The 27,627-nt window shown below is 38.8% G+C and overlaps 1 protein-coding gene across 1 annotated transcript; it reads left to right on the forward strand.

Moving 5' to 3' along the window:
* Positions 1 to 97: 97 nt before the first annotated feature.
* Positions 98 to 26,002, forward strand: LOC127454766 (zinc finger protein 106-like). The gene is made up of 22 exons (XM_051722165.1): positions 98 to 214; positions 6,465 to 6,562; positions 7,362 to 7,423; positions 8,817 to 9,011; positions 9,918 to 11,744; positions 11,891 to 12,272; positions 12,802 to 12,871; positions 12,960 to 13,114; positions 13,236 to 13,296; positions 14,199 to 14,468; positions 14,560 to 15,280; positions 16,219 to 16,262; positions 17,232 to 17,374; positions 17,540 to 17,674; positions 18,006 to 18,122; positions 18,295 to 18,486; positions 18,615 to 18,677; positions 20,136 to 20,255; positions 20,379 to 20,450; positions 20,600 to 20,671; positions 20,771 to 20,917; positions 24,032 to 26,002. Exons 2-22 carry the CDS (start codon positions 6,497 to 6,499, stop codon positions 24,086 to 24,088), a joined length of 4,971 nt encoding a protein of 1,656 aa, XP_051578125.1. The 5' UTR covers positions 98 to 214; positions 6,465 to 6,496; the 3' UTR covers positions 24,089 to 26,002.
* Positions 26,003 to 27,627: the final 1,625 nt, after the last annotated feature.

Raw genomic sequence — 27,627 nt, forward strand, 5'->3', positions numbered from 1 at the left:
CACAATTGTTCTTGTGTTTGTTTATATTTTTAACGTTGAGACTTTTACGTCAAAATGTTTGCCGCCATTTTTAAACTAAGCGAACGGTTTTGTTTTGTTTCTGCCTTCACACCGGATCAGAACACACAACGTTGCTAAGGAGTCTGCAATATCAATAGAAATTATGTATTTATATGGAAATCTGAAGAGATGTTTTCTCCGCTTGAATTAAGAGGTATACTTGAAAGTCGGGCTTGTCTTTATCCACGTTGTTTTGCCTCTTATATAAACACATTTTAGTCCATGCAGTCATTGGATGGCATAGGTCGTGTTCGCATCTGCACATGCTTAAAACAGCAACCTGTTTACATTATTTCAGTATCTATTTTCTATCATACATAGCTGTTATGTCAAATAACAGTAGTAGTTAAACTCGTGATGTGTTCTCAAAAGTGTTTTGTCCAGCGAGTTTAGCAACATTATCTTCAGTTGCATTAGGCTAATTGCTCGTTAGCTCGCGTGCTATCAAAACATATTGTAAACAGTTATTTTCAGATAAGAGCTGGAGACACAGTAATCATTGGACCACTTTAACAGGTTTCATTTATGATAGATTTTTAGTAACTCGCGAAGCTTATTATTAACCTTCAGTCTGTCTCACGGTCCACCCTATTATTGTATTACAGCAACAGTTTTTTTTAAATGCAGCGAAGGTCTTAATTTGTGTTGGATAGCATTTGAAGAGAGAGGACATGCATTTTTAGTGGGGGGGGGGGGAACTTAGATCATGCCTTTCATTGCACTGATATTGTGCCACATCTTTCCACTGCAAACCATTTAATCTCGCGGAATTTTTGGCTCTGAAAAAAAGTATTCCCAGTGTTTCCACTAGGATTTTTTCAGCAGCGGTGCTGTTGTGCGCGCGTCCACAAGCCCGCAACACCTGACCCGTATTAAGGCGAGTTGGTCGAAGAATATACACCGATCTGCCACAACATTAAAACCACCTGACTAATATTGTGTAGGTCCTCCTCGTGCCGCCAAAACAGCGCCAACCCGCATTCTGAGATGATATTCTTCTCACCACAATTGTGCAGAGCGGTTATCTGAGTTAACATAGACTTTGTCAGTTCGAAGCAGTCTGGCCATTCTCCTTTGACCTCTCTCATCAACAAAGCATTTCCAGCCACAGAACTGCTGCTCACTGGATGTTTTTTTTTGTTTTTGGCACCATTCTGAGTAAACTCTAGAGACTGTTGTGTGTGAAAATCCCAGGAGATCAGCAGTTACAGAAATACTCAAACCAGCCCGTCTGGCACCAACAATCATCCATGCAATTATCTAATCAGCCAATCATGTGGCAGCAGTGCAGTGCATAAAATCATTCAGATACGGGTCAGGAGCTTCAGCTAATGTTCACATCAACCATCAGAATGGGGAAAAAATGTGATCTCAATGATCTGGACTGTGGCATGATTGTTGGTGCCAGACGGGTTGGTTTGAGTATTTCTGTAACTGCTGATCTCCGGGGATTTTCAAGCACAACAGTCTCTAGAATTGACTCTGAATGGTACAAAAAACATCCAGAGAGCAGCAGTTCTGCGGCTGGAAATGCCTTGTTGATAAGAGAGATCCACAGAGAATGGCCAGACTGGTTCGAGCTGACAAAGTCTACATTAACTCAGATAAACGCTCTGTATAATTGTGGTGAGAAGAATAGCATCTCAGAATGCTATTCTGAGATGCGGGTTGGCACCTACACAATATTAGGCAGGTGTTTTGTTTTTTTGTTTGTTTTTGATTTTCTCCCTTTTTCACCCCAATTTGGGATTCCCGGTTCACAATGCGCTCTAGGTCCTCGTGGTGGCGTAGTGACTCGCCTCAATCTGGGTGGCGGAGGAAGAATCTCAGTTGCCTCCACGTCTGAGACCATCAATCCGCACATTTTATCACGTGGCTTGTTGAGCTCGTTACCGTGGAGGCTTCAGGCTATTCTGCGGCATCCACGCACAACTCACCACACGCCCCACCGAGAGCAAGAACCACATTATAGCGACCACGAGGAGGTTACCCCATGTGATTCTACCCTCCCTAGCAACCGGGCCAATTTGGTTGCTTAGGAGACCTGGCTGCAGTCACTCAGCACACCCTGGATTCGAACTTGTGACTCCAGGGGTGGTAGTCAGCGTCAGTACTCGCTGAGCTACCCAGGCCCCCTAGGCAGGTGGTTTTAATGTTGTAGCTGATCGGTGTATTAAAAAGTGGTGTCAAACTCAATTTCAGCCTGGGCCACATCATGATTTATTTGTGCCCTCAAATGGCCCGTTGAAAATGTGGCACCAGCACCTGCTTTGGTAGCACCCATGCAAATATTATTGCATGTTATGTGCATTGAAATGCACATTTGACAGTACAGCATTGATTTTGATGTTGGGATGCAGATATAAATTATGATATTAACAACAATAACATCTGTGGAAAAAATATACACCTAATTTTTATATGGCTAAATTGAAATATTCTGACAGTAACTATGTTTCCATCCGAGGTTTTTTTTTTGTGACAAAAGGTGTAGCGCATCAAAAAGTTTACCGATATAGCTGATAGAAATGCAAATTATTGCTAAAATTTCACAATTGTCAACATAATATTTTTCCATGTAACGTTAATGCATAAACTCTACTATGTCGATACTTCAGATGTTGTGAAAAACTGGTTTGGAAACACTTTTTGTCGAGAAAATTGGCATTAACACAATAATATAGTGTCACATGACAGAATTTAACCCAATCGCTAGCCCGTGTTAATCATGATGACAAGGTATTCATCCTTGAAAGTCAGTGCATTGTACGTGAAGCACTACTTGCACTGTTATGGATTGGTCTTAACGGCATACCTGCACAGATCCGGTGCTGCAAACACACCTGCGTCACATCATGACACTTCCAGGAGCGCCAACACAAATATCTCTCATGCACCTGTCATCGACAAGTGCACAGAGAACAAATGAATGGCCACTGTTTGTGATTAATCACGGTAGCCATCTGTTTATTAATTAAAGTTGCTTTTCCACACCATTCAAAATAGTAGACGACAGTCATGGAATTAGCCCACAATACAAAAAACATATTTCTGTGCACAAAGATGTTTTAAATTAAAAATAAATACACAGTACTAGGAGAAAAGCTTCAGTGTGCTTTTTTGGAACACTAACAGCCCAATTCTATAAAATTATTGTTTAGCTTACTTTTAAAAAAATGCAGGCAAAATTTCCTGTATTAAATTAAATAAATTACCAAACGAATAAAGCATTAAATTAAAAAAATAAATTAGCAAATTAAAAAAATTATATTGTTAGGCCTATATACTTGCCTTTTCTTTACACAAACTTAAATTAGCCTTACCCTGTTCTGTAGACAAAAAAAGTCGGCTGACATTCTCAATGTTCTACACTTTTCAAGACTATAAACTATCAGAACTATTTCTCCAGTGCGGAGCTCACTTTCAGAAAATTAGCTTTTGAACATTTTAAAACGTTAAAATATTTTAAATCTAATCCTCTTTACCTTGGATCGCATTTGCTGAGCTTCTTCAGAAAATGTCAATTGCATTATGACGCTAAAATTTAGATGACAATCAAGTTCAGTTGGACATTAAAAGTTGCTGGACAAATATGCGGGACATAATGCAGTTGTGATTTCAATGCTTTAGATTAGATGATTGTTCAGAATAGCCTATTAAATATCAGGAACGTATCATATGTAAACCCTGATATTACACAGCATACATTTTTCTTTAATAGCTGTGCACACAGCATATACACATCGATGGATGGTCCTTATACTAAGACCAGAAGTTTCCACCGCTACTTGGTGCAGGTTGCCAGCTTGAACAGGACCATGACGATTCACTTTCAGGTCAGAACCAGTGCGAACCTGCGATAGGCGCAACATCAGGACAAATATTATAGTCCCATCAGAAGGGCAACTGTTCCCTTTTGATTATAATTCCTCGTCTTCTGATTGCATTTATTTGTGAAATTAAAATGACAGTAAGCTGCTAATTTCAATTAATTGTCTCAATACTCTCCCCATTTTACCAAAACTTCGGGGGGGGAAATATTAGGGACATCTGGGAGGCGAAAGGTACACAATTAGCGATATACACACATTTCTGTATGGAAATGATTAAGGGTAGATTTCTTTTGCGATAAACCAAAACTTATGCGACAGTGTTTTGTTAAGCATGACGTCATCACGCACACCATTTTTATCGATAAAATGCCATTTGAATGGAAACAGGCAGAAGACGGCAAATTTCACAATTTTTAACGTATTTTCACTTTGTTGATAACAAAACAGTGCGAAAAGTGGATGGAAACTAGGTTACTGTGACTAAGTTGGGTCTTCTTTACACATTCCTTTTATCAGGCTCCTACTAATTAAACTACAGTCATGTCTTGGAATTTCTGAAGGCAAACAAAACAACGTACATTTTCCTACAATCAGAGAGCACTACAAGTGTACAGATTTTATACAGATGGAAAAAAAACTTGGTCCATAATTATGAAAATCCACCATAGTTCTTCCATAGTTTTAACAATGATAAGTGCATGTATTTGTGTGTGAATGTGGTGGGGTCTCTTTCGCAGTGTACAAAGGGCACAGCTGACTGGGGCAGGCAAGCATTATGTTGCGTCAAAAATATTATAGGAACATGTGAAATCCCAACAGCAGTGGTGCAGTGCTGCTGCAAAATGTGTATAGGGGAAACACTGGTTCCTTTTCAAAGTGTGTCAGTTCACAACCATGCCCTGAAAATTGTTGAAGAGCTGTGCAGGGGCGGTTCTAGAGGGGGGGCCGTGGCACCCCCCCACCGCCAGAAGGAATTTCTTGGCCACCACAGACTGATCACCGTACCCTACCCGGCCACCCCTGTGAAAAAAATCCTGTCACCGCCCATGGAGCTGTGTGATTCCACCCCATTCCAGAGGTTTTAAATAACTGCCACTTGCTTGAATGAATGAACAGTGGACTGATGCATATTATAAGTTATTATTGCAATAGGCATAACAACTGAAAACTCATGTATTGACCTTTATAGAATGAATCATATTTTCCATCCTTGTGTAGATTTACAGTAGGTAAATCATGTAGTTATACACTATTATACAGTTTTATGGACTATTTGTGGGCTGTTGCATGGATTTTCATGTATGCTCTGTGGTTTTTCAGAGATCTTGAACTCCTTGAAGCATATTTGCAGTGGTAGATTTACATTTTTGCCTAATGCACAAAGATGGAAATCACAATGTATAATATGTCTCATATGTCAAACTCTGCAGCTGTACTTCCATGAAAATCAGAATTTTTACATTTTCTGTAGAAAATGCTCATGCAAAACCTTCTGCCACAATGCTAGGGTGTTGTGGGTGGTTGCCAGGCCATTGCTATGCAGTTGCTAAGGTGTTCTGGGTGATTGTTTACAGGCCCAAGTCAAAAGAGCCCACCCCCAAGTATCTGCTATTCTGAGACTTGTGTCTCTGATCAAAAATGGGCGTTTCCCAAACAGTGGGCATTTTGAAACCGGGATGGGCGTTTTTTAACCACTCTACAAGATTTGCGTACTACATTGAGATTCCCTACTAATTGGATAGTTTAGAAACACCCTTCCCAGTTTGAAAACGCCCACAGACTGTGAGATGCCCATTATTGTTCCACAGAGACCTATACGTCACTGTTTTGGTCCCTACAAATAGTTTGGGTCCCTCCTTTGGTGCAAATCTATTTCCACCAGGCGAAAATGGTAAGTTCTTAGAAAAATGGTAAATTCTTAGAAAAGTAATAGCACACCTCTCCTTAACAAACCACATGATTTGAGGGATCATTCAAGTTTGTAGCATAAACAGTGAAGGACAAGTTACTTGCCTAAGTTTAAACTTGGGATTAGTGGTCAGTGATATGTCAAAGAGTGTGTATTTTTATTTAAACCGTGATTAGTATCACATAACATTAGATGCAAGAAGTTTTCCAAAACATGTTCAAGTATTGAACATGTCAAGCCACAATCCTGCAATGGATTTGCCACTGGCACAAGTGCTACACTCTCAGCATACTGCATTTAGCCTCTTGACCTGAGCTCTGTCCCTGTTTTGTGTCCTGGCATCCTGCTATTGAGCCAGAAACACTGACCCTCTTTCCTGCCTGATGGACTGCAGGTGGAGTTTGGCCAACCCCCATGCATTGCTGATCCCACACAATCTAATGTAAGATTTGGCAGAACTTCTACATAAGAGCTATTGCAGTATGAAATAAACAAGCAAGGGGAGTCATTTGTGAGCCATGTGCATGGCTGAGTTTTAGATGATGTCACTGGCTAAATTTTGTCTGATACACAGCTTGTTACAAACCCGTAGAATAGCTGACAAAATTGCTATCTATCTATCTGTCTACCTTGTGATTATTTTTTTCTGTCTCCATGTTCAGATCTCTGTATATTTGTGGTGCTCTGAGACACCATGTCATTCAACATGGGCAAAGAACAGAAATGCATTCTTTGTGAAACTGTCTACAGCTCCAAAAAGGTAAGTGTGAGTACTTAGACATACACCCTTTCCAAGTCCTTGTACAATATGATCACTTGGCCTGAGATTTTAATGGTTGTGTGACAAACTATAATTTATGCTCATGTAAGCACCTGTCTGACCTATCAAGCAAGTGCCATGCACTGTTCTGTTGTGAGATATGTTTAGGCTACAAGTAGGTATGTTCTGATACCATTTTTTTAAGTCTGTATATGACTCGTGCTAAAAAGTGAATTAGCGCTCTGCCTGCTGTCATCTGCTACAAACAGAGCATGCAATGCTCATAATGGTGTTTTCCGTGTATGAGCCAAGGATCTCTAAATGTATGAGCAGTTTGTGTCTCTGCCTGCAGAACACCAGCTCCACACATTCACAAGCACTCACATTTAAAACGCTGCACGTGCAAACTATCTATTTATCTCATTATATCGCAGCTTTTGCTGTTAAATAATCTCACTAGGGTATGACTTGATTTTAATCTGTGCGCTGAATGTTTATGTAATGAAATTCGTACGTCAGATGGTATCGGTTTTTGGTATCGGAGCATTTTTACGAGTACAAGTACATGAGTGCGGTATCGGACCCGATTCTGATATCGGTATCAGTGCATCCCTAGCTATAAGTAGCCTTTTGCTTTGGATAAAAAATAAAAAGCCTTTCGCATTTTTTAGTAAATTTGCTAGTTTAATGTGATTTTTGTAACAACACTAAGTATCTGGAATATGTCTCCCCTATATCATATCTGAAACAAATAAAAAAATATTTCACTAAGTTCTTAATGGTCTCTGTGTTTCTGTAGGAGATGGAAGAGCACATAAGAAGTATGCTGCATCATCGGGAGCTGGAGAATCTGAAAGGCCGGTAAGAACCCGTGTGCATCTCACACAAGCCAATGTTCTACACTCTCACGACAGTTGTTATAGTCTCAAATTCATGCATCATTGTATTTATGCAGTCTTCTGGGGGCTTTTGTTGTCTGTAATCTTTGTAAGTCAAACAGATGGAAATTTGTAAGCAAGTGTGATATCAAGGTAAAATTAAGTGCAATAGATGCAGAAGAATTTTTTGTTGTGTAGTCTGATCTATGATCCCCATCAAGTGAACTTCTCAAAGCATCATGACCCATTTTTGGCATGTGAGTTTAGGTTTTGTAAAATATGGTTATGACCAGTGATGAAAAGCATGTGTATTGTCAGGCACATGTATCCTATGGTCAGTGGGTGGATAAGCCGAGACAGCTGCCATAACCAGGGAGTAAATATAGGGATATTGGAAACAACTGGCAAGGCTGACAAATGACAACTGCCTCTCTCATGTGACAATTACGTAGATCTCTGGAATGTGAAAATTGAGAATGAGATTTTATGGGGAGGGTATCGAAATCTGAAGTGTCAAAGCACAGTGTCTTTTGCAGTTTTGCCACATTTTAACTAGTTGCATTCCCTCTTTATAATGATGTTTGTAAGTTTTAATGAAATTTAAAACATTAATCAGAGCAAAAGTTTATATCAATAATCATTTATTAGTTTGAATGGTCAAAGTGAACTGTAGGACATAAGTATGGTCATTTAAAGCTAATGTCAGAATCATAGTCCTCCTGAAGCATAACAAAGCTTTTAGATTTTAAATAATAAGGTCAGTGAGTGCTGACTGAAAAATGGCAAGCTGCCTTGACACCATTTTTAGGGGATAGACCAGTTGGCAGCAACAGCAATCTATCAGCTCACGAGTTTGGCACTAAATAGAGCAGCTAAACCAGGGAGGGGTCCTCAAGCCAGCAACTGTAAGCAGCTCACATTACAACTATCTCTAAAGAGTCTTGCCTCTGCTGCAGCCCTAAATAGCAGAGGAAGGTGGAGATAGGGGGTGGGTGAATGCATTTCTACACACCAAATCCAACAGCTCACCCAGCCCTTGTCTCAGAGCACAGCAGACTCCATCATGACAGCGTGCTAAGGCTCAGCCGCTGCTGAGAGGGTGGTCACCCCTCGGAGCCTTTAAACCTCACAGCCTCCCAGCACCTCCTGCTCTCGCTTGCTCGCTCTAAACCAAATGTGAAGCCTCTGAAGACGTACAAGATCAGGAAGATTGCACTCTTTTATTTAGTAACTAAGTTGGATTTATTTTCATTTCCAATATTTCAAAAGTCAGTTCGCCTCCTGATCTCTTAAAAGGACCTTAACTGATTAGACGCAGAAGCAGTAAACATGCCCGAGGGCAGTATTGAGCAGCCTTTGTCCCCCTCTGTCCCCAGGGACTGCGGACATGAGTGCCGGGTCTGTGGAGTGACAGTGGTGAGCCTGACCGACTACGCCAGTCACATTTCCAGCCCCTTACACAAACAGCGTATTGAGGATCTGAAGAACCAGCCTTTAAACGAAGACAAAGATGAGGAGTACTTTGACAAAGAGATTGTGCAACTCATTGAGAAACGCAAGGAAATTGTCAAGTAAGTACTTATTCTTTATTCACAATGCTTTTAGCGCCCAGATTATACATTGGTGTACAACATTTTGTGGGGGTTTTTATTTTTTTTAAATATTGTTTGATGGGGGCACAGTTTTCTCACATCATCAGATTCATTCTGAAAAAAAATATTGGATTGACAGTATGATATAAATTATCAAAAGCTTTCTCATTGAAGTGTGTTTCCTCTAGGATTTAATCCTCTGTTCGTTACCACAACACCTACAGTTCTATATTAAACTTTTCTACAAACTGGTCTGACATTGAAGTCAGGTGTCAGGAGGTCTAAAACAACCATTACTGCACACTTGCACTCTCACATAGACACTTGGATACATACCACGGCATGGCCTTGCAGCTAATCAACCATTAAACCGCATTTGCGGAATGCATTTAAATGGTCTGTTCATACTAACTATCTTTTTGTAAGAAGTGTTACAAAGAACGTTACACATACAATAATAACACAAACTCTTTGCTGTTCCTTATTGATACATTTATTAAATTTTTTTTGATGTTGCTATTATAAAGATTTGTTCCATTGAAGCAGTGTGATAGTTGTGTTTGTGACTTTTAATTCTCTAAAGATGAATATGAGCATTTTGCACATTAATATGCAATTTGGTTTGGTGGGGAATACTACAAGCTGTGGAATTTTCACAAGCAACGGGTCCACAACAGATGTCTTCCTACCATGTGCCAAACTTTATCCCACCATATGACCCCCTTACAATCCTAACTCCAAACGACAGGATAAGGCAGTTCTCTTAGAAGTTTTCATTATCTTATATTTCAAACAGTAAAGAAAGGTTCTTATTTGTCAATGTATCAGCCCGATTTTGTTAGTTAAATCAATTTCTGTCATTATTGTATGTTTAACTCTTATCAGAAAAGAAGAGGCTGCTGCAAAGCAGGCTAAAGAGGAGCAGGAGAACATGAGGAGGTGGCAGGAGCATCAGGCTCAGTGGCAGGGGCAGGGGCCAAGGCCTTTGATGTACCAGCAGTATGGCTCTTGGGACCGACCCTACCCCAACTTCCCTCAAATTTCCAAAAGGGGCAAAGGCTCCAACTGGCAGAATTTCAGATTTTCCTCCTCTGACTGCAGCCACTGGTCTAACCCTAACCAACAGATTAGGTGTGCCACATGGCATGCTGAAGGACCTCCTGACTTGCACAGATGGAGATTCATGGATCGACAGGGAGGGAGTTTGCACAGTCAAGGAAACTTCTGGGATGGTAGACAAGGTGGCTACGGGGTCTGCCCTCCAAAACTAAGAAATCAGTCTCCCTGGAAAAACAGTCAGTATAATTTAAGGCAGGGACAATATGTGTCACCTAAGCACTTTAAATCTCCTGCAAGAGAGCAGGCAGTGACACCCAACCACATAGATAGTCAGACAAAGGGCCAGCAGAGTGTAGAAGAATCTGGTGGAGAGCATGATCACAACAAAGGTAAGGGTCAGAAGTCAGAAAAAGCTCACAGATGGGTACCATATCCACCAGCTAAACTTGGGGATTCTTCATCTCAAATGATGCCTCAGCCAACTGCAGATAAGTCAGATGTGGAATCTCATGAAAATTGTAAGGCACAAAGTTTAATCGAGAGCAACCAGGACGTGGAGAACAAATCCATAGCAGACCAGAGAAACTGGCAGTATAAACCCGCAGAGCCCTACTATGAAGACAATGATTGCAGACAGAACCAGAAACATTCCATCAAGAACAGTGGCAGTAGTAGCACCTACTCATTCACCTCCACAACTAAACGTTTAGAGAAGCCTAGCAACCATGCTCAAAATGGGGCTTCTTGGACCCAGTGTTCAAAGGCTAATCTCAGACAAGTGGCAACTCAAGACTCTGTCAGTTCTAAAGGTTCTCTGCATTCCCATTCAAGCTCCAAATTCCCACAACATGCCATCTTTAATGCAGAGCAAGAACATCTTCTATCAGAGATGCTTCGAAAAGCCAAAGAGACCTTGCTTAATAGAAAGAGCTCAGTTCACACTTCTGGCCCAGAGGACTACCCTAAAGGAACAAAGACTGTTTCTCAGATTAAGGAACCCCTGCAAGTAGAGAGTTTAGAGCTAAATAAGATTAAAAAATTACATGAACGTAAGAAGAAACTGAACAAGCACAAGGTACAAGAGGGCCAGACTTTTGATGAGCATATTAGCAATGACAAGCAACAGTTCACCAGAACTGAAACATCACTACAGATTGGCAGTGTGCAAAATGACACTAGGCTATCTCTGCAGTCCTTGCAAGTTAGTACCTCCACTATCGACCACGAAGATGAGGAATATAGCGAAAGGGAAGAAAACCTTCCTATAACAGTCCAAGATCAAGTCATAGACACACTAGATGAAGATTTGTGCCCACTTGCTGAGGGGTCCCATAGCAGTCCATCCCAACCAACAGCAGGCTGTTCAGTGCCCTCTTTAAGCAAGCTTGCCTTGCCTGCATGTCTCAAAAGGGATCTGAACCGCCATATGGGTACCAAAGGCAAAGCAACAGCCCATGAGCCCAACTTGAATATTGCCAGACGTATTAGGAATGTGAATGACTCACGAAAGAATGAATCAGAGAAGGACTGTGGACTCAAGCCCACCTTGCGGCAGCTCATTAGCTCCTCTTGCTCCCGGCGGAATGTCAACTGGGACCAGGTCTACCAGGAAGTAAAACGCAAGAAGCAAGAGCAGGGCAAGGGCTTACCAAGGTACTGCATGAGTAATTCTTGATTTTCTGTTTACTCTTATAAAATGAACCATGAAAAAATACAGTCTGTGTTAATCTAGTACTGCATACAACTTTATTGTTACTTCATTCACACAATAATCCAATATTTGTCCTGAATCTTTTCAGATTTGGTATAGAAATGGTGCCCTGTGAGCCTGAAGGTAATAACCAAATGAGTGAAAATGATGACCCTCTTTGTGAGGGCTTCCATTGGGACTCTCTTTTGGACTTCAGTCAAGTTCCTGTCCCTTCCCGCAAGCGTAGCTTGTCTGAAAGCAGTGTGGTCAAAGATCACTCTGCTGGCACAAGCTCCCTCCTCAAAACTGTAGATCCACTGAGGGACTGTCCACCTAGCAGCCCCTCACAGCAGCTAAGGAGAGAAGATCTGCAGCCAAAAGGTCATCTTGAGATACAGGGTCCAGTGGATGTTGAAGGAGACTGTGGTTGTACATCAGAGACTGAGCTGAATGACATGCAAGGAAATGGAAAGAAACGTAGAGCACCTATGGTAAGCTTCAGACCTTCCATGTTTGTTTTAAGGCAGCATCCTAACCAAAATGAATCCTCATAAGTGACTGACTTAAAACATTCTACATGGGCAGCACTCAAATAGCACTTCTCAATTGAAATGCACGGGAGACTCAACAATTGATTCTAGAGTTAAACATAATACATCGCACACAAATATTGGGTAAAATAGTCACTTTTTAAACTATTTTTATTGATATGTTTCAGTATTGAAGGAAATGTAAGTATATTTGTATGGGGTAATCGTAGAATCTTTTGAACAGCCTTCGCATTGGGAGTGCACCTATGGTGACTTAAAATACTGTATAGTTAGGTGACTCACTAGGTTTTGAAATAGAGCTAATGAGAGGCTGGTTACTTTTATATAGAAACATTATTCTAAATGATACCCTTAATAAATGAGACATTTATTTACTTGCGTGAATCATAGAGGGTGATAATGCATGAATAACTTAATAACATACAGTAGATTTTATAATATAGATCTTACTATTGACTCTTTCCACTAGGATGTTTTGTCTCCAGAGATTCCTAATGAAGACAGGAAAAGAAAGAGGCAAAAAATCAAGGCTAAGAAAGGTAAGGAAACTGCATTTTTTATTAAACAAATCTAAACAGTTTTGTTTACGTTGGGTATTTAAATATGTCTATAAATTATATTTTGTAGAACGCTCTCAAGTGGATCAGTTGCTGGCAGTATCTCTACGTGAGGAGGAGCTTAGCAGTTCTCTTCAGGCAGTGGACAGTAGTCTTATTCAGGCACGTGCTGCCCTACAAGCCGCCTATTTGGAAGTGCAGCGCCTGCTTATGGTGAAACAGCAGGTAAGACCTTATTAAGTAGTGTCAATGCCGAGAAAAATGGATTCTGTTTACACTGTGTTTTTCACTTTCGCTGTGCTACCACTTGCATTTTTAATTTTACACCCACTCAACTATTTCACAGGTGACCACAGAGATGAACACTTTGAGAACCAGGCGAATTGAAATTCTACAAGGAATGCAAGGTACAGAAATTAGAAATAGGGGATATGTTATCATGTTCATTAAATTCATAAATTTGATTTATAAAGGGATGGTTATTTTGGGTTGGGCAAAATAACAGAAACACCATATGAAAGGGTTGCACGTGTACAAATAGGGCTGCAAAGGTGAATCGCATTAGGTTGAATGCTAATTGCACAATCTATCAGCATTTTGATTCTGAAGTGTTCAAAAGTAAGTGAAGCAACTGACAATGATCCAAAGAAGCCAAACAATCAGTGCTCAAAATGCAGGTGCATCACTTAAAAATGACATCTGGCAATACAAACAGTAATCCTAAAGTCAAACCTCACCAAAATGGTAAAAAGGGCATCACATAGTGCACTTAAGCATTTCTGTGACCCAGGCTCAATAAAACTGTTCATTCTGACTTTTACAAAGCTGGAATTTATGGCAGGATTGGCTTTCAGAAGCCTGGGGTATCCGAGGGCAATGCATAAACCTTGAATACAGAGTCTGAAACATGGTCGGAGCAAAGAGTAGTTTGATCTTATTTCCTGCATCATGACGAGCTCCTTTTGAAAAAAAAAGCCAATGCATGCGTTCATCCTAGTGTCTTTGGAAATGTTAAACTTGATAATTAATCTGAAGCTTTTCATTGTCATTTAGGAATTTAACAGGCCATTTAACATGATGAAGTGTATACTGTGGTACAAGCACTGATGGATAAGATTTATCAATGCATGCACCAGATCTAAGCATCATTGAACCTTGGGAAGTTCAAACAGATGTCCTTACTTGAGATAACAATGTTATTTCTGTTATTTTGTCCACTCCCTGTACATGATCTCAGAACATAATCCCATCTTGTTTTTGTTGATAGTGCAATTAATATTAAAATCAAAAACACCAAACTCTTTTTCAGGAGAATTTGAGTCACCAGAGAAAGAGCAGAGCAATGAGGAGGTCATGACTCCATTAACACAAGTTTCTCAGTTAACCTTCCAACCCCTTCAGCCAACCACAGCTACCCAATCACACTCTCCTTCCCCAGCCTCCCCTCTGGCTGTTACCATCAAACAGGAGCCCATTTCTCCCAGTAACCTCACCCCTGAGCACCACTTTGTCAAGAGCCCCATCCCAGGACCCAATAGCACCACATCTGTGCAAACAGGGTTTGCAGCTTGTCAGACAGGTCAGTTCCAATCATTACATTACAGAACAAAGGTAATCATTGCTCTCAGTAATTAATGATTGTATGTTCATCCCTTTGTCATTAAACACAGATCCTACCTTAAAGTACATCAGTAGGATGGACTCTTCCCAAGACAGCACAGGCATGTCTTTGACTGCAGCACAATCAGATCATATACTGCAGCCTTCTCCCCTCACAGAAAGCCTACAAAGCTCTCAAGAAGGGTTAGTCAACCCTTCTTCCCCACTCATGTCTGTAACTCTCTCCCCCAAACCGCTGTCTCTCTCAAATCACCCAGAGACTAATCCAGTTAAGCGTGTTCGGAAGTTGAAGAAGAGAAAGTGTCTTAAGAAGGCAAAGGGGAATGAACAGCCTGAAATCAGCGATTCTGAGCTTGATGCAGAGCAGCCCGTTTCTCGCCCTTTCCGCAAGTTCCGACCTCATCCGCGATCCAGTGGCACCAACAAGTCACCCTCCACGGCAGAAGAGAAGGGCGAGAAAAAAGAGTTGTTGATCACCGAAGCTTCAAAGAATGGACCACAGGAAACCAAGTTAGCACCACCACCAACGAATGAGGCTCCCGACTCAGATTCATCTGAACTAGAGATGGTGGAGCTTCCCCCACCCTTGCCCACGGAGTTTGTCAATCTAGATTCTTCAGATCCAGATGAGTTGATGCCTGATGAGAAGGTCAAGAGGTCATTCACTGCGGACACAGACCATGCAACCACAGACCTCCAAAACCTTGCATGCAATGAGGTCACTTCAACCAGTGAAATTGACACCAGCAGTACAATAAAGGCCTGTGGAAGGTAGGCATCATGGTTTGGGCTGTCAAATTTAAGGGTATTTGTTTGATGTATGGTTTGGGGTAGGGCTGGGCGATATATCGAATATTCACGGTATAATTGCAATGATTTTGCTGACGATATAAAATTAAGCAATATCGTGATGATTTCCATGCGCTTTTCATTTGTCCAGTAAGTTTTGATAAAGAGCATCAGTAGACTAAAATATACAATCTTTCATGGCTGCACAATTAATCAAAATAAAATCAAAATGTTATTATTAAACCGCAAAAGGCTGTGATGAAGACAGGTAAACATGGTCTGTGTGCGCTTCAGAATAAACCTGTGATGCACTGATCTGTGTGCATGTGCGGGCCAGCGCTCTCATAGCAGTTCACATGCATTGTAAAGTCAAAGTATGCATGTTCAAGCATTTACGCAAATTCACACATAAGTAACAGGACAGAAATATATTACTTTTGTGTAAAACAAATCTAATATAGAGACCTGCGGGGTATGAGGTGGAATCAAATCCAGAATTTGGACCAAGACGAGTGTGAATTGTGTGAAGGAGAATTTTGATACATGAAAGTAAAAAAAAAACTAATTTCTCAAAGCAATGTAAATTTTCTTGGCAAAACCCCAGGCCAGAATGACTGCTCTAACAGATTTCTTTTGTGTCAACAAGCTTTTTCACAATTAAGATGTTTAGTAAAAAGAAAACAAATCCTGAAAAATCAAAGATATTGTTCAACAAGCATTTATGTGTTAGGCTTTGTAGAGTCCGTAGAAGACTTAAAGTTTCTGATGGGCAAGAGCTCACAGACAGAACGCACAGCTGGTCTCCACGAGACAAATTTAGATGTGGGAATTTGACCTTTAGGGACCCTGACTCTACTTTCCTTGTCCACTGTCATTGGTGTTTCTCAGTATTGAAATGTCTAATGTTTTTATTTTTCCAGTGAAATAAAATCCACCGCAGTGATTGAGTCCAAGGTACCTTCAGGTATGTGAACAAATTTTGTTGCCACAAGAAGTATCTCATTTTAAACATTAAATATGAGTCATATGCCATTCTCTTACTAAATATGTTACCATTTTGTTCGTCGTGTATAGTGTGATCACAGTACATGCATTGAAATGTGTCTAGTTCTGTTCCTGCTCAATGTAAGTCATAGCAGAATGACTAAATTAAAATACTAGCATGATCAGCATACAAAAATAGTTCACTGTGTCCCCAAATTACTTTTTAAGGGCAAGGTATTTTTAGTGCCTGCTAGTTTCTGAGCAGGCACTCTTAACCTGTGCCTCTGAAAGTGGCTGGTGGAATACGAGCCCTAAGGAATGTGCCAATTAATATACAGAAGGAGCACGCCACTGCTCCTTTTCTTGGGAACTCCATTAGATGACCAAAATTAAACACATAACATACCACTTTGGCCAGTTGTACATGTTGGCTGTTTCAAAACCTAGTGAACTGCCTCCCTAGACGGAATGTTTAGGCGTCATTGCATGTCCAAATACTCAAACTTTCACGTGTCAGATATGAAATGTAGTGTTAAAAATGTACTAAAAATTATGTAATTTCAACCTCACAGATAGTAAAAGGTTATCTAATAATAAAAAAAAGCATAACTCAAAAAAAAATTTTTTTTGCACTCTTTGCCATTTTTAAATTAAAAAAAGTTTCCTTTACAGATAAATCTGAATTTTTAATTGCTGTAATCCATTTGATGCGAGGAAGGGTGTAGAGCTATTTCCAAGCAATTTAGTCAATCACATCACAATCTGAAAGATCAGTAAAAAAGTGTTTAAAAAGATGCACTTTTTAAACCGTTTACTTCACAGCAAAGTAAATCTAATATATGTACATGGAAGTAATGTGTAGAAAATACACATCTACACATATATCTATCATTGTGTTAATATTTTACTCAAATAACTGATATCTGCGTGTGTGTGTGTGTGTAATCAGATTTGTCAGATCCTGGGGAGGAGGAGTGTCCTACAGAAGGGGAGTTTGAAGGCCATAAGGAGGCAGTGAATGGAATGCAGATCCATAATGGACTGCTGTACACCTGCTCCGGGGACCGCACGATACGTGCTTTTGACCTGATTGTAAGACCCTCATACATCTGTTCCATTGAGTGGGTCTAGTTAGCATCAAGTTACCATGCCTTTTAAAATACTCCACAGGATATAAAAACAAAATGTTCTATGAATGGAACTCAAAAGTAGGTATCTGGCAAAGGTCTCATTGCTCTTTCATTATTCTTTGTACAGAGTCGGAAGTGTGTGGCTGTGTTTGAGGGTCACAGCAGTAAAGTAAACTGCCTGTTGGTGTCGTCTGGAGTAGGCCTGCGACAGCGCCTGTACTCGGGATCAAGTGACCAGACCATCCGCTGTTACAGCCTCAAGGTACTTTGGTCCGATCTACATAGCTCGTGATAGTTCACCCAAAAAGCATCTTTTTGTGGAACACAAAAGTAGACATTAAGCACAACGTCTACTCTGCTCTTTACCATATAATGAAAGTGGACGCTGGACACTATGAGGCTCCAAAAATGTACCATAAAAGTATCCATACAACCCATGCATTTGATTTAAGTCGGCTAAAACCATATGATAGCTTTGTGTGAGGAACAGACCGAAAATTTACTCTTCATTCAGTCGTTATAATATGATTGTTTTCAGATGTCTTTCTATCATTTAAAAAAATATTACAACTATTTCTGTTTGTCATCTCCAGACAGCAGAGTGTGTGAAACAGCTGTCTATCCCAGACCGAGTGCTCTGTCTTCATAACCGTTGGAAAATTCTCTACGCCGGTCTGGCCAACGGCTCTGTCATCACCTTCAGTCTCAGGGTATGAAGTGTTTAATGATCAGCACAATTCAGGTTGCTAACAAGCCTCATGAAGTGAGCTAAATTTAGACAAGCTTGCTATTGTACTGACCTGTTATCTATAGAGGTGGAATGTTGATCAGATGAGAACTGAGATCTTGCTAAAATCTTTACATTTTCCTTGTCTCCTGAAGAACAATAAGCAGTTGGACTTGTTTGAGTGCCATGGACCACGGGCCGTGAGTTGCCTGGCGACAGCTCAGGAAGGTGCTCGGCATGTGCTGCTGGTCGGATCCTACGATACCACAATCAGCGTTAGAGATGCTAAGAATGGCCTTCTGCTGCGTACTCTAGAGGGCCACACTAAAACCGTGCTCTGCATGAAGGTGTGTGCCTGATCTGAAAAAAGCATCACCACCTTTACATAATTCCAAACCATTGTAGAGGATTTCCTTTGCATGAAGCATGTAACGCCTACCTCTGAGTTTTAATTTTATATGTTGCCTCTCCGCAGGTGGTGAATGATTTGGTGTTCAGTGGCTCAAGTGACCAGTCTGTACATGCATATAATATACACGTGAGTTCCTCATTCCAGGGTTATTTTAGTTTTGAATTTTGAATTTAGTTTTTATTTCTATTTTATTTTCAATTTGTCATTTTAATGTTGCTTTTTTTTTTTTTTTTTTTTTTTTTTTAAACACTTTAAACTCTGAAGTGTTTTTAAAGATTTCCTGTTTCAGTGGCATATCCAAAATTAAAGGCTTATAAAATAAAAGAGGGTCAAGTGATTGGTATCACTGTAAAAAAAAAAAAAAAAAGGTTTCACATTTTTTAATGATACATTCTGAGACTCCCAGCCTAAGAAACTGCTGAAAAATCGCTAAAATTTAACTTTTTTTCTCTCTTATTTTTCTTATTTGACATTATATATCTCTGGGTTTAAATGAGGTGGTGTCGAAAAACTGCTTTTGTTTTGTTCCCATTCATGTCAACTGTTTCTAAGAAAACAATTGTGTTGATACAACAAAGCAATCAAAAGTTATAACATTACAAAAATAATTTATCATAGTGTCCAAAAACATCTCCACGTGTCCAAAAGCCGCTCCAAAAAAAACATAATAATTGTACGTAAGAACTAATTACGTATGCATTACAACAGTGACTAAAGGTGGGCATAGCATGGAGACATGATTTTAGTAATGAGATTTCACGGAATGAGTGCCTTTTGACTCCATGAGTCTGCATCGAGTTTGTGTTATTTACTTGGCGCCATCTCCTGGTGGCCATATGTAACATTGTGCTTCCTATGGATTATCTAATGATCTCCTCTCCTCTAAGTAATGGTATGTGATATTTTATGTTCCGTTTATTTTTCGTGAAGTTATAAGCAAAAACGCAGCATATAAGCAACACCAACATAATTGTCAAAAAACATATTGATAGCTATTACTGACTATATTTTTGTCTGTGAGTAAAACAAATGGGCTGGTTGTATTCTACTCTTTGAGAGGTTTCCAACAACATATGACACATGACTATTTGATCAGTTTGTATGTACAGTACAATATATATATATTTTTTATAAATTATAAAAACAGAACTCTTCTGATTTGTCTGCAAATTTCAAAACACTTGCTTTGGGCATAATGCCTACATGCATTGGAAAGTACAGCTTCTCAGCTTTAAATCAGTGCCTATTTTGTGTTGGTCAAGACTGTATTTGTTAATATTTTGACAATTATTTTATTTTCTCGGGGGCCCATCCAAGCTTAAAGGGTTAACTGTATGAGTGCTTAGTTTAGCTTTAGTGTTTTCAAGATTGTTTTTTAGTTTTAGTATTTTAGCTCTTAACAAGTTTGCTGGTCATTTAAATATAATTATCAGCATTACATTTCTCTGGGCCGTCTAGTGTTATTATTATCTAGTTGCATTTTCATGTTGAATGAAGGTAGGTTATAAAATCTTCACATTTTATGATATAATATGTAAGTGCCTTGTTTGAATTTAATTCACTTCTATATATCTGGCTCAACAGACAGGAGAACTGGTGAGGATCTATAAGGGTCACAGTCATGCCGTCTCTGTGGTGGCAATTTTGGGAAAGGTGATGGTCACTGCATGCCTTGACAAACTGGTCCGTGTGTACGAGCTACAGGTACAAATGATTTATGTGCTGAAAACCATTTTGACTCTACCTGGACTGTGTTGCAATTATACAATGCATTGTTTTGCTTATTAACTATTTTTATGATATTTACCAAATCTCTGGTGGTTCCAGTCTCATGACAGACTTCAGGTATATGGTGGACATTCAGACATGGTGATGTGTATGATCATCCATAAGAGCATGGTGAGTAAATCAGTGAAACATTTCCCCTGAGATCTTATTGAGGTCCAATTATGGATTCCATAAACCTCTTTAAATTGCTTTAAAATTGATTATTTGCTATGTGATCAAATGATCATCAAAATAAGGCAGTGGTGGTTTGTCTGTTGCAGATCTACACAGGCTGCTATGATGGAAGCGTGCAAGCAGTCAGATTGAACCTGATCCAGAACTACCGCTGCTGGGTAAGACACAGAGGCTCTAACATACCCAAGTCTTGGTTAGTAATAAGTTGGTAATAAATAATGTAGATAGTAATTAATCTGGTGCATGACTCTTTTCAGTGGTATGGCTGTACACTAATTTTTGGCGTGATGGAGCACCTGCAGCAGCACCTGCTAAACGACCACACCAACCCAGCACAGCAGGTGTTTAAATGTCGCTGGAGAAACTGCGACTCCTTCTTCACCACCCGTAACGGCTCCAGCCAGGTACGACAGCAACAAACCCTCAATGCTTTTTCACACTCCTAATGCAGATTTTAATAGCCACATTGCTGGAAAATGTACAGATTAACTTTTGCAGTTAAAGTACCACATCTGTTAAAGCAACAGCCACCAAAATATGATTAAAAGAATTTGTCGTAATTTGCCAGATTTAATTTAAAGGATTCTTTCACCCAAAAATGGAAATACTGTAATAATTTACTCACCCTCATGTATTTCCAAACTTGTATGCCTTTCTTTTTCGGAACACTAAAAGAGAAATTTTAATGAATCTCCCAGTCCGTCTTTTCAATACAATGGCAGGAATAGATTCACTTTCATGCTTTAAAAAGGCAAAAGTACTGATGTGTCATATTCCAAGTCTTCTGAAGGCATATGATAGGTTTTGGTGAGAAACAGCCTGAAATGTAAGTAATTTTTCAGCGAAAATATTTACATGTGTGTCGCGCTCATAAATGCTCAGAGAAAGCTTATTCACAGTGGCTTGCATTTTCACCCGAGAACTTGCGCTGTTTAACAATGCAGATTTTTTACATTTTCAGATTGTTTTTCTCCACCTATCAAATGCTTTCAAAAGACTTGGAAAATGACACATCATTGAATACTTCTATGTAGTGCTGTCGGAGTTAACATGTTAAGTTTAACGCGTACATTTTTCTTAATCGCAGTTAACACATTTACTGTTAATACAGCATAAACTAGCATAAACACTTGTTGAGAGGGCAGAATCTTTGTAATGTGTCCACCTGGAGTCATTACAGTGACGGACACACCACAACAGCGCTTCCCTGTCAGTGATAAAATGATGGAGAAAGGACCTCTTAGCACTATTATTTGATGTACATAACAAGCCCAGATGACTTGTGATAGAAATCAAGTATTTTTAGCGCATTTAAACTGCCACAGAAGCACGTCAAGTCTTAAATATCACTCCGCTTTTCCCGTGGAATTCAAAGCGACACTTGACATTGGCATTGACGCTCTGACGCGAATCATGAACGCAGCTTCACGATTGCTGTAGGAAAGATTAATATTGTGGAGGAAGAGAGTTTAAGAGATTTCATGCTCATTGCAATGAATACTAAACCTATGTGGACTAAAACCATTTTTACACTGTAAAGGTGGCACAGAAGCTGCATCTAAGTGGCAATTAGGTGTATTTTCACAGAGCAGGAATAAATGCATTTACACAGCACTTGCAAATGCATAAATAGTGTTATGAGATGAATATTTAACTGTAAAATTATGAGATATATAGATAATATAGAAATATGAAATGAATGCAAATATGAATCAATGGGGACAAATTCTTTTAATAAGTCAACCTCCCAATTAGACTTTGGGAAAAGTTTAAATTTAGATGAATTGGTGCTATTTTAGTGTCTTTATACTGTGTAAAGCTTTGTTTGGAAAATATTAATGAAGCATTATATTGTTACATGTTGTTTTGTTTTCATTCCTAAGATGGAAATAAATGCATTTTGACAGGAAAATAAGTATATATGGTGTCAAATTTCAGCATTTTCAAAATCTGCAATTAATCGTGATTAACTACAAAAAATGCGATCAATCGCAATTAAAAATTTTAATCGACTGACAGCCCTACTTTTATGATTATTTTGCATCCTTTTTGAAGCTTGAAAGTGATTCACTGTCCAATAAATAGTTGATTGATTGTGTATTTTGCAGATACCGATAACTAAGGTGGTGGAAAAGATGGATAATTTATGTTTTAAATCGATTTATAGAATGTTAAAAACATTTCTTAGTCTTTCCTTACAATGATGGGCACAAACATAGAGACTGCAAGAGTCCAAAATGAATAAAATCCCAGATGCAGTTTATTGTTCAACCAAAATCCCAATAATAACCAGAAAAAAATGAAGATTCGGTGCATAATTTCTGTAAACAAACCCAAAACACACCGGGGACTCTTTTTATAGCCTATATTTTCACCACATGAAGGGTTTGGTATTTATATATATGTTATATGTTATATGTGTGTGTGTGTGTGTGTGTGTGTATATATATATATGAAGTTGGAGACATGCTGATGGGGCACATTTCCACATAGTTGCATTTTTCTTTGCATGCCCTCGCTTTAATTTAGAACACTTGATTATCTAATCAAAATAACAAAATATGCATTGAAGGATAAAAATATGGATGAATATTGTCAGTGATGAAAGATTTAGATACAGCAAATCCCAACATGATTGTTTTTATTTCAGCTCTAGAGGCCGCTGTTATACTGTAGAACCAAACCATTCTAACTGTAAAATCTTCCATCGCCAGCCACTGGCCATCACTCCAGCGCTGGCATAGATTTTTGTCAATAACCAATAGTTCCAAAAAGCAACTGTCGGCACCGATTAATCGGTAAAGCTGATATCTATATTGGTCTGCCTCTATTGTCCACTGCCGTTGTATTGAAAAGATTGGGATATTCATTAAAGTGTTACTCTTTTGTATTGTGTAGAAGAAAGAAAGTTATATAGGTTTGCAATGACAATAAATGAGTAAAAAATGACAATTTAAATTTTTGCATTAACTATTCCTTAAATTGTTGCTCTAGAAGTTAAGTAGGCTACTGCTAGCTTGAAAACTGGCAGGACACCGTTTATTTGGAGCTGAATGCTCAGTGTCCAATGCAAAATTACGTTTGCAGTGTTTTCATGGTGAATGTTTACATTTATGCAGTTGCTTGTAAACCAACACAAGACAACAGATGTTCGACTTCCGCAATAAAAAGGCAAACAAAACAGAATAGCACCTGCTTCTTATTTCAGAGCGTCCTACTCTTGTACATGCTTGAACGATAAATGTTACCACTTTGATCACCAATACTGAACTTTTCCGGCAGAATAAGCTGGTAGTTGCCAAAGCTGATTTGCCAGCTTTTTAACAAAATAATGATTCATTTCAAAGACAGTTACTGAAAGCAAATTAATGTCTGTCTTTGTTTCAAATCTTTCATGTAATTGAATGAAATGTCAGTATTTTTGGTCAAATAATGCTGTTATAATAAATTGTTAATGCTTTTTATTATTTTCTCTCTGATTTGTATTTCAAGGATTGATATGAATCTTGTCTTTGTAGGCAGTGCATTCTCATATGCAGAAACACGCCATGGAAGACAGTAACATGGAGCCATAAGGGGCCAAGGGAGTTTGCGTCACACATCTAATCTCCTCGTTTCCCATATTGGGAATATCTCATTCAACCCTCACCAGAGGAGCCCTCTTCATGGGCATATTTTTATATGAGTCATCAGATACCAACAACTCCCACTTAGATTAAAGAAAAGATGACAGTACTCATGCCACTATCTAAATAATGATGGTCTGAATGGTTTTAATCTTACTGAGAAATTGGTTTCATGTAAAACAATATATTGTCCTTAAAAAAAAAAATCTTGAGAGGTTCGTAGAAAATTGTGGCATCAAGAGTTTTTTGATAAATAAAACAAAGAAAAGTTCTTCTCGCTAAGTGGAGTTATTGGTATTCTAATTAAAGGAAATCTTTACATATGTCTCCTCTTTTTCACTTCTCTCTATCAGAAGTGTGGAGTATGCTAGTTTATTTTATACTGACGTGGCATTGCTCTAATACTGTCCTGCAAGGGATGGATTTGTGCAGTATTAGTGTCCTCTTCTATTTTGGCTCTCATCTGATCTTACACTGTATTGTCGGCTCTGAGATTTACTGACCAAATTAAGACGACTGAAAGAAAGAAACATTGGGAAACATTTGGGTACCAGTATAGCAGAAGAGTTGCTGCAGCTCCCTCAGCACAACATATCGTTTAGAATTGTGTCTGTATTGTATGGGTTTGAAGATGCTTCTGATCTAGAGTGTTTTAAGAAAGCATATTATCTGTGTCTTGTTGAGCAACTAGATTTCATTTTTATAAAGACCACCTTCTTCCTCATGTTGCATCAGCCCCCCCCCCTCCAATATACAGAAGCCATTTTAGACAAGCTGTGTCTGGTGGTTTTGTTTTTTATTATTGTTAATTTATATGTAATTGTTGGAGTAAACCTGTGCCAAGTCAAATATGCGGATCACGGGTGGTCTGCTGTGGCGACCCCTATCGGGAGCAGCCAAAAGAAGAAGAAAAAGATATGTAATGGTTTGAGTGTAATCTTTGGCTTTTTTGTTTTTTTGGTTTCTATGTGGTTGCTCGCCAACGGTGAGGCAAAGTTGAAATCAGGCGTGACTCTAAGACTGCAGTTGAAATGGGTTTGCTGTGCTGTAGACACAGAGTGAAATGTGACAGCTGGTGTGCGTAAGCCTTTGAGAACATAGATGAATGTGTTTTATGGGTCAGTGTCATTACAAGACGACATTTTTATTTTACTTATTTTTCCCTGTTGTGAAAGAGTGGGTTGGTTTTTTTTCTTCAAAGTTGAGAGTATTTTGTAAGGGCTTTTGTGCTGTTGAGATTTTGTAATTTTATGAAAGTACAGGTGGGAAGAGTGGCATGTAGCCAAGTGCACTCCACTCTGCAGGAGAAGACTTTTATTGTGCTGTTTGAGTATGGAAGTTGCATGGGAGATAAACATGGGAGCTGTTTTTATGGAGTTGGGAACGTATTACCTTCCTTGCCGTAATCCTCAATCTATTACCAGCACACACATACAAAAACAGGCCTAAGTTAGTATAACATGAACTGCTAACATTTGGTTACATCTTAATTTCATAAAGATGGGATTTCACAGCTTTCTAATAGTCGATTTTATATACAGTAACAATAATATCTCCGCAGTGGAGGCAGACCATTTTTCTGCCTTCTGGACAACCCCTGAAGTGTTTTATTTTTAACTATACATGGTCACTTTTTTTGGTCATTTTGTGATAGATACACAGCTTATTCTACCCATTCGTGACCTTTGAAAAGCTCTTTTGCTATAATTGTGTGTTGCTGAGGAGAGAATGCAGTTAACCTCTTATCTGGTATTACCAAGTTTCTCTTATTTGTTCATTTCAAATGCTGTTAAATTGTTGTTGAGATTTTGTACGCAAATCCTATTGAGAGGAAACAAAATGGGAATAAAAAGACAAATACTGTGTCATTTTGTCAACATTTCTTTCATTCAATAAGGACATCTATTTAAAAAGTTGTCTGCTTTTGACCTTAGAGGTTATGTTTCAGTATAGTATTTGACACTTTTTATGAATAGGGTACAAATTGGAGTCCCATTGCTTTGCATAAAGGCACAAATCCCATGTTCTTTAGAGATAACTGTTAGATATGTTAGATAAACTATTATCTTATATTGTATGAAAAGTAACGAGTTTTAAATGCATCAAATGTCTGTCCTCCACCAAGTAACATCATTTTGACCTTTTCTGTATAATTTAATATAATTTAAACACATTTTTGTGTTGACTGCTTTCAGTTATTCAATCAAACAATATTTTTCTTTAAATTAGGAAAAATATAAGTTTATCAATAACTACAACAAACCAGTATTTGGTCCCAAGCTAGCAAGCCTCACCTTGAGTGAATTTAGGCAAATCTTCAATTATGGTATCCATTCTGTAATTTCTTATTTTTTTAGTAGAAAATAAAATATTTAAAATATTGAACTGTATTAAAACTTTCATTTTGGTAACAGTATTGCAAAAATCCCATATTAAACGAATAGGAAATAGCTCATATAATATTTCATTTGTCCTCCTAAGGTGCACGAACAGCATTTTGTGAAGCTTAAAAGGAATACCACAAAATTAATTTAGACTTGTTACACCTTTACTTAAAAAAAAAAAAAAAAAGCAAAAATCGAGGTTACAGTGAGTCTTATAATGGAAGTGAATGGGGCCAATTTGTAAAATTGGATATAACTTTACACAGAAAAGATTAGCAAGTGATTTTATCACTCTAAGTCATGTTAAAACATATTGTTTATGTCTTGTGTCTATACTTTTGAAACGGTGTATTTTAACGCTTACGGGTTGGCCCCCATTTAACTCCATAAGCGTGCATGTGCGTAAAAAGACTGGACAGCAAACATCATGAGATGGAGCTTAACAACAAGTCAATGAAGCAGAAAGAATTCAACATTTCTGGGAGGGAGTACAGTGGAAAAAAAATATATACACTATAAACTATACCCGTTTATACACACCCAATGTAAAATATCGACGGTCCCTCATGTTTGTATATGCACTCATACATTGGGGAAATCCTTAAGTTTTATGTAAGAGGAAAACCCCACTATTGCAGTGCAATTCCGCTGCAGGTGGCAATAGAAAGTTAAGAAAAACACAGCAACAACTCTGGAAATTAGGGCTGAAACGATTATTCGACATTATCGACAACGTTGTCATAATTGTCGACATAAATTTTCAGTGTCGTTGTCATTTGATCTCATTTAACGTAATGATGATGTGCGAGAGGAGCGCTTCAGTTCGAATGTATGAGAGGAAGAAAACACAGCTCACAGTCAAGTCACACTCCAAACTTGAGGGAATTATCCAAAATAAGTAAATACAGAAGCACTGTCATCATTAAATAAAATGGAGCCGGAGCTGGCGTTCCGATGTACAAATCTTGCATGTCAGAGCGTATAAAAAGGAAACAAACCGGCGTTATATCTTTAATGCATCCTAGATTAAAGTTCAAATAGCAAGGAAGTGGGTCACCTTAATAAGCACAAACTCTGAAACTGGCATTTATCTGTGCGGTCAGC

The sequence above is a fragment of the Myxocyprinus asiaticus genome, chromosome 17, assembly GCF_019703515.2.
Source record: "Myxocyprinus asiaticus isolate MX2 ecotype Aquarium Trade chromosome 17, UBuf_Myxa_2, whole genome shotgun sequence".
In the NCBI taxonomy this organism is placed as follows: domain Eukaryota; kingdom Metazoa; phylum Chordata; class Actinopteri; order Cypriniformes; family Catostomidae; genus Myxocyprinus; species Myxocyprinus asiaticus.

Coding starts and splice junctions, on each gene's coding strand:
- LOC127454766 (XM_051722165.1), top strand. CDS start 6,497: ATGTCATTCAACATGGGCAAAGAACAGAAATGCATTCTTTGTGAAACT. Junction 13,115..13,235: donor TGCTTATGGTGAAACAGCAG/GTAAGACCTTAT, acceptor ACTATTTCACAG/GTGACCACAGAGATGAACAC. Junction 15,281..16,218: donor ACAATAAAGGCCTGTGGAAG/GTAGGCATCATG, acceptor TTATTTTTCCAG/TGAAATAAAATCCACCGCAG.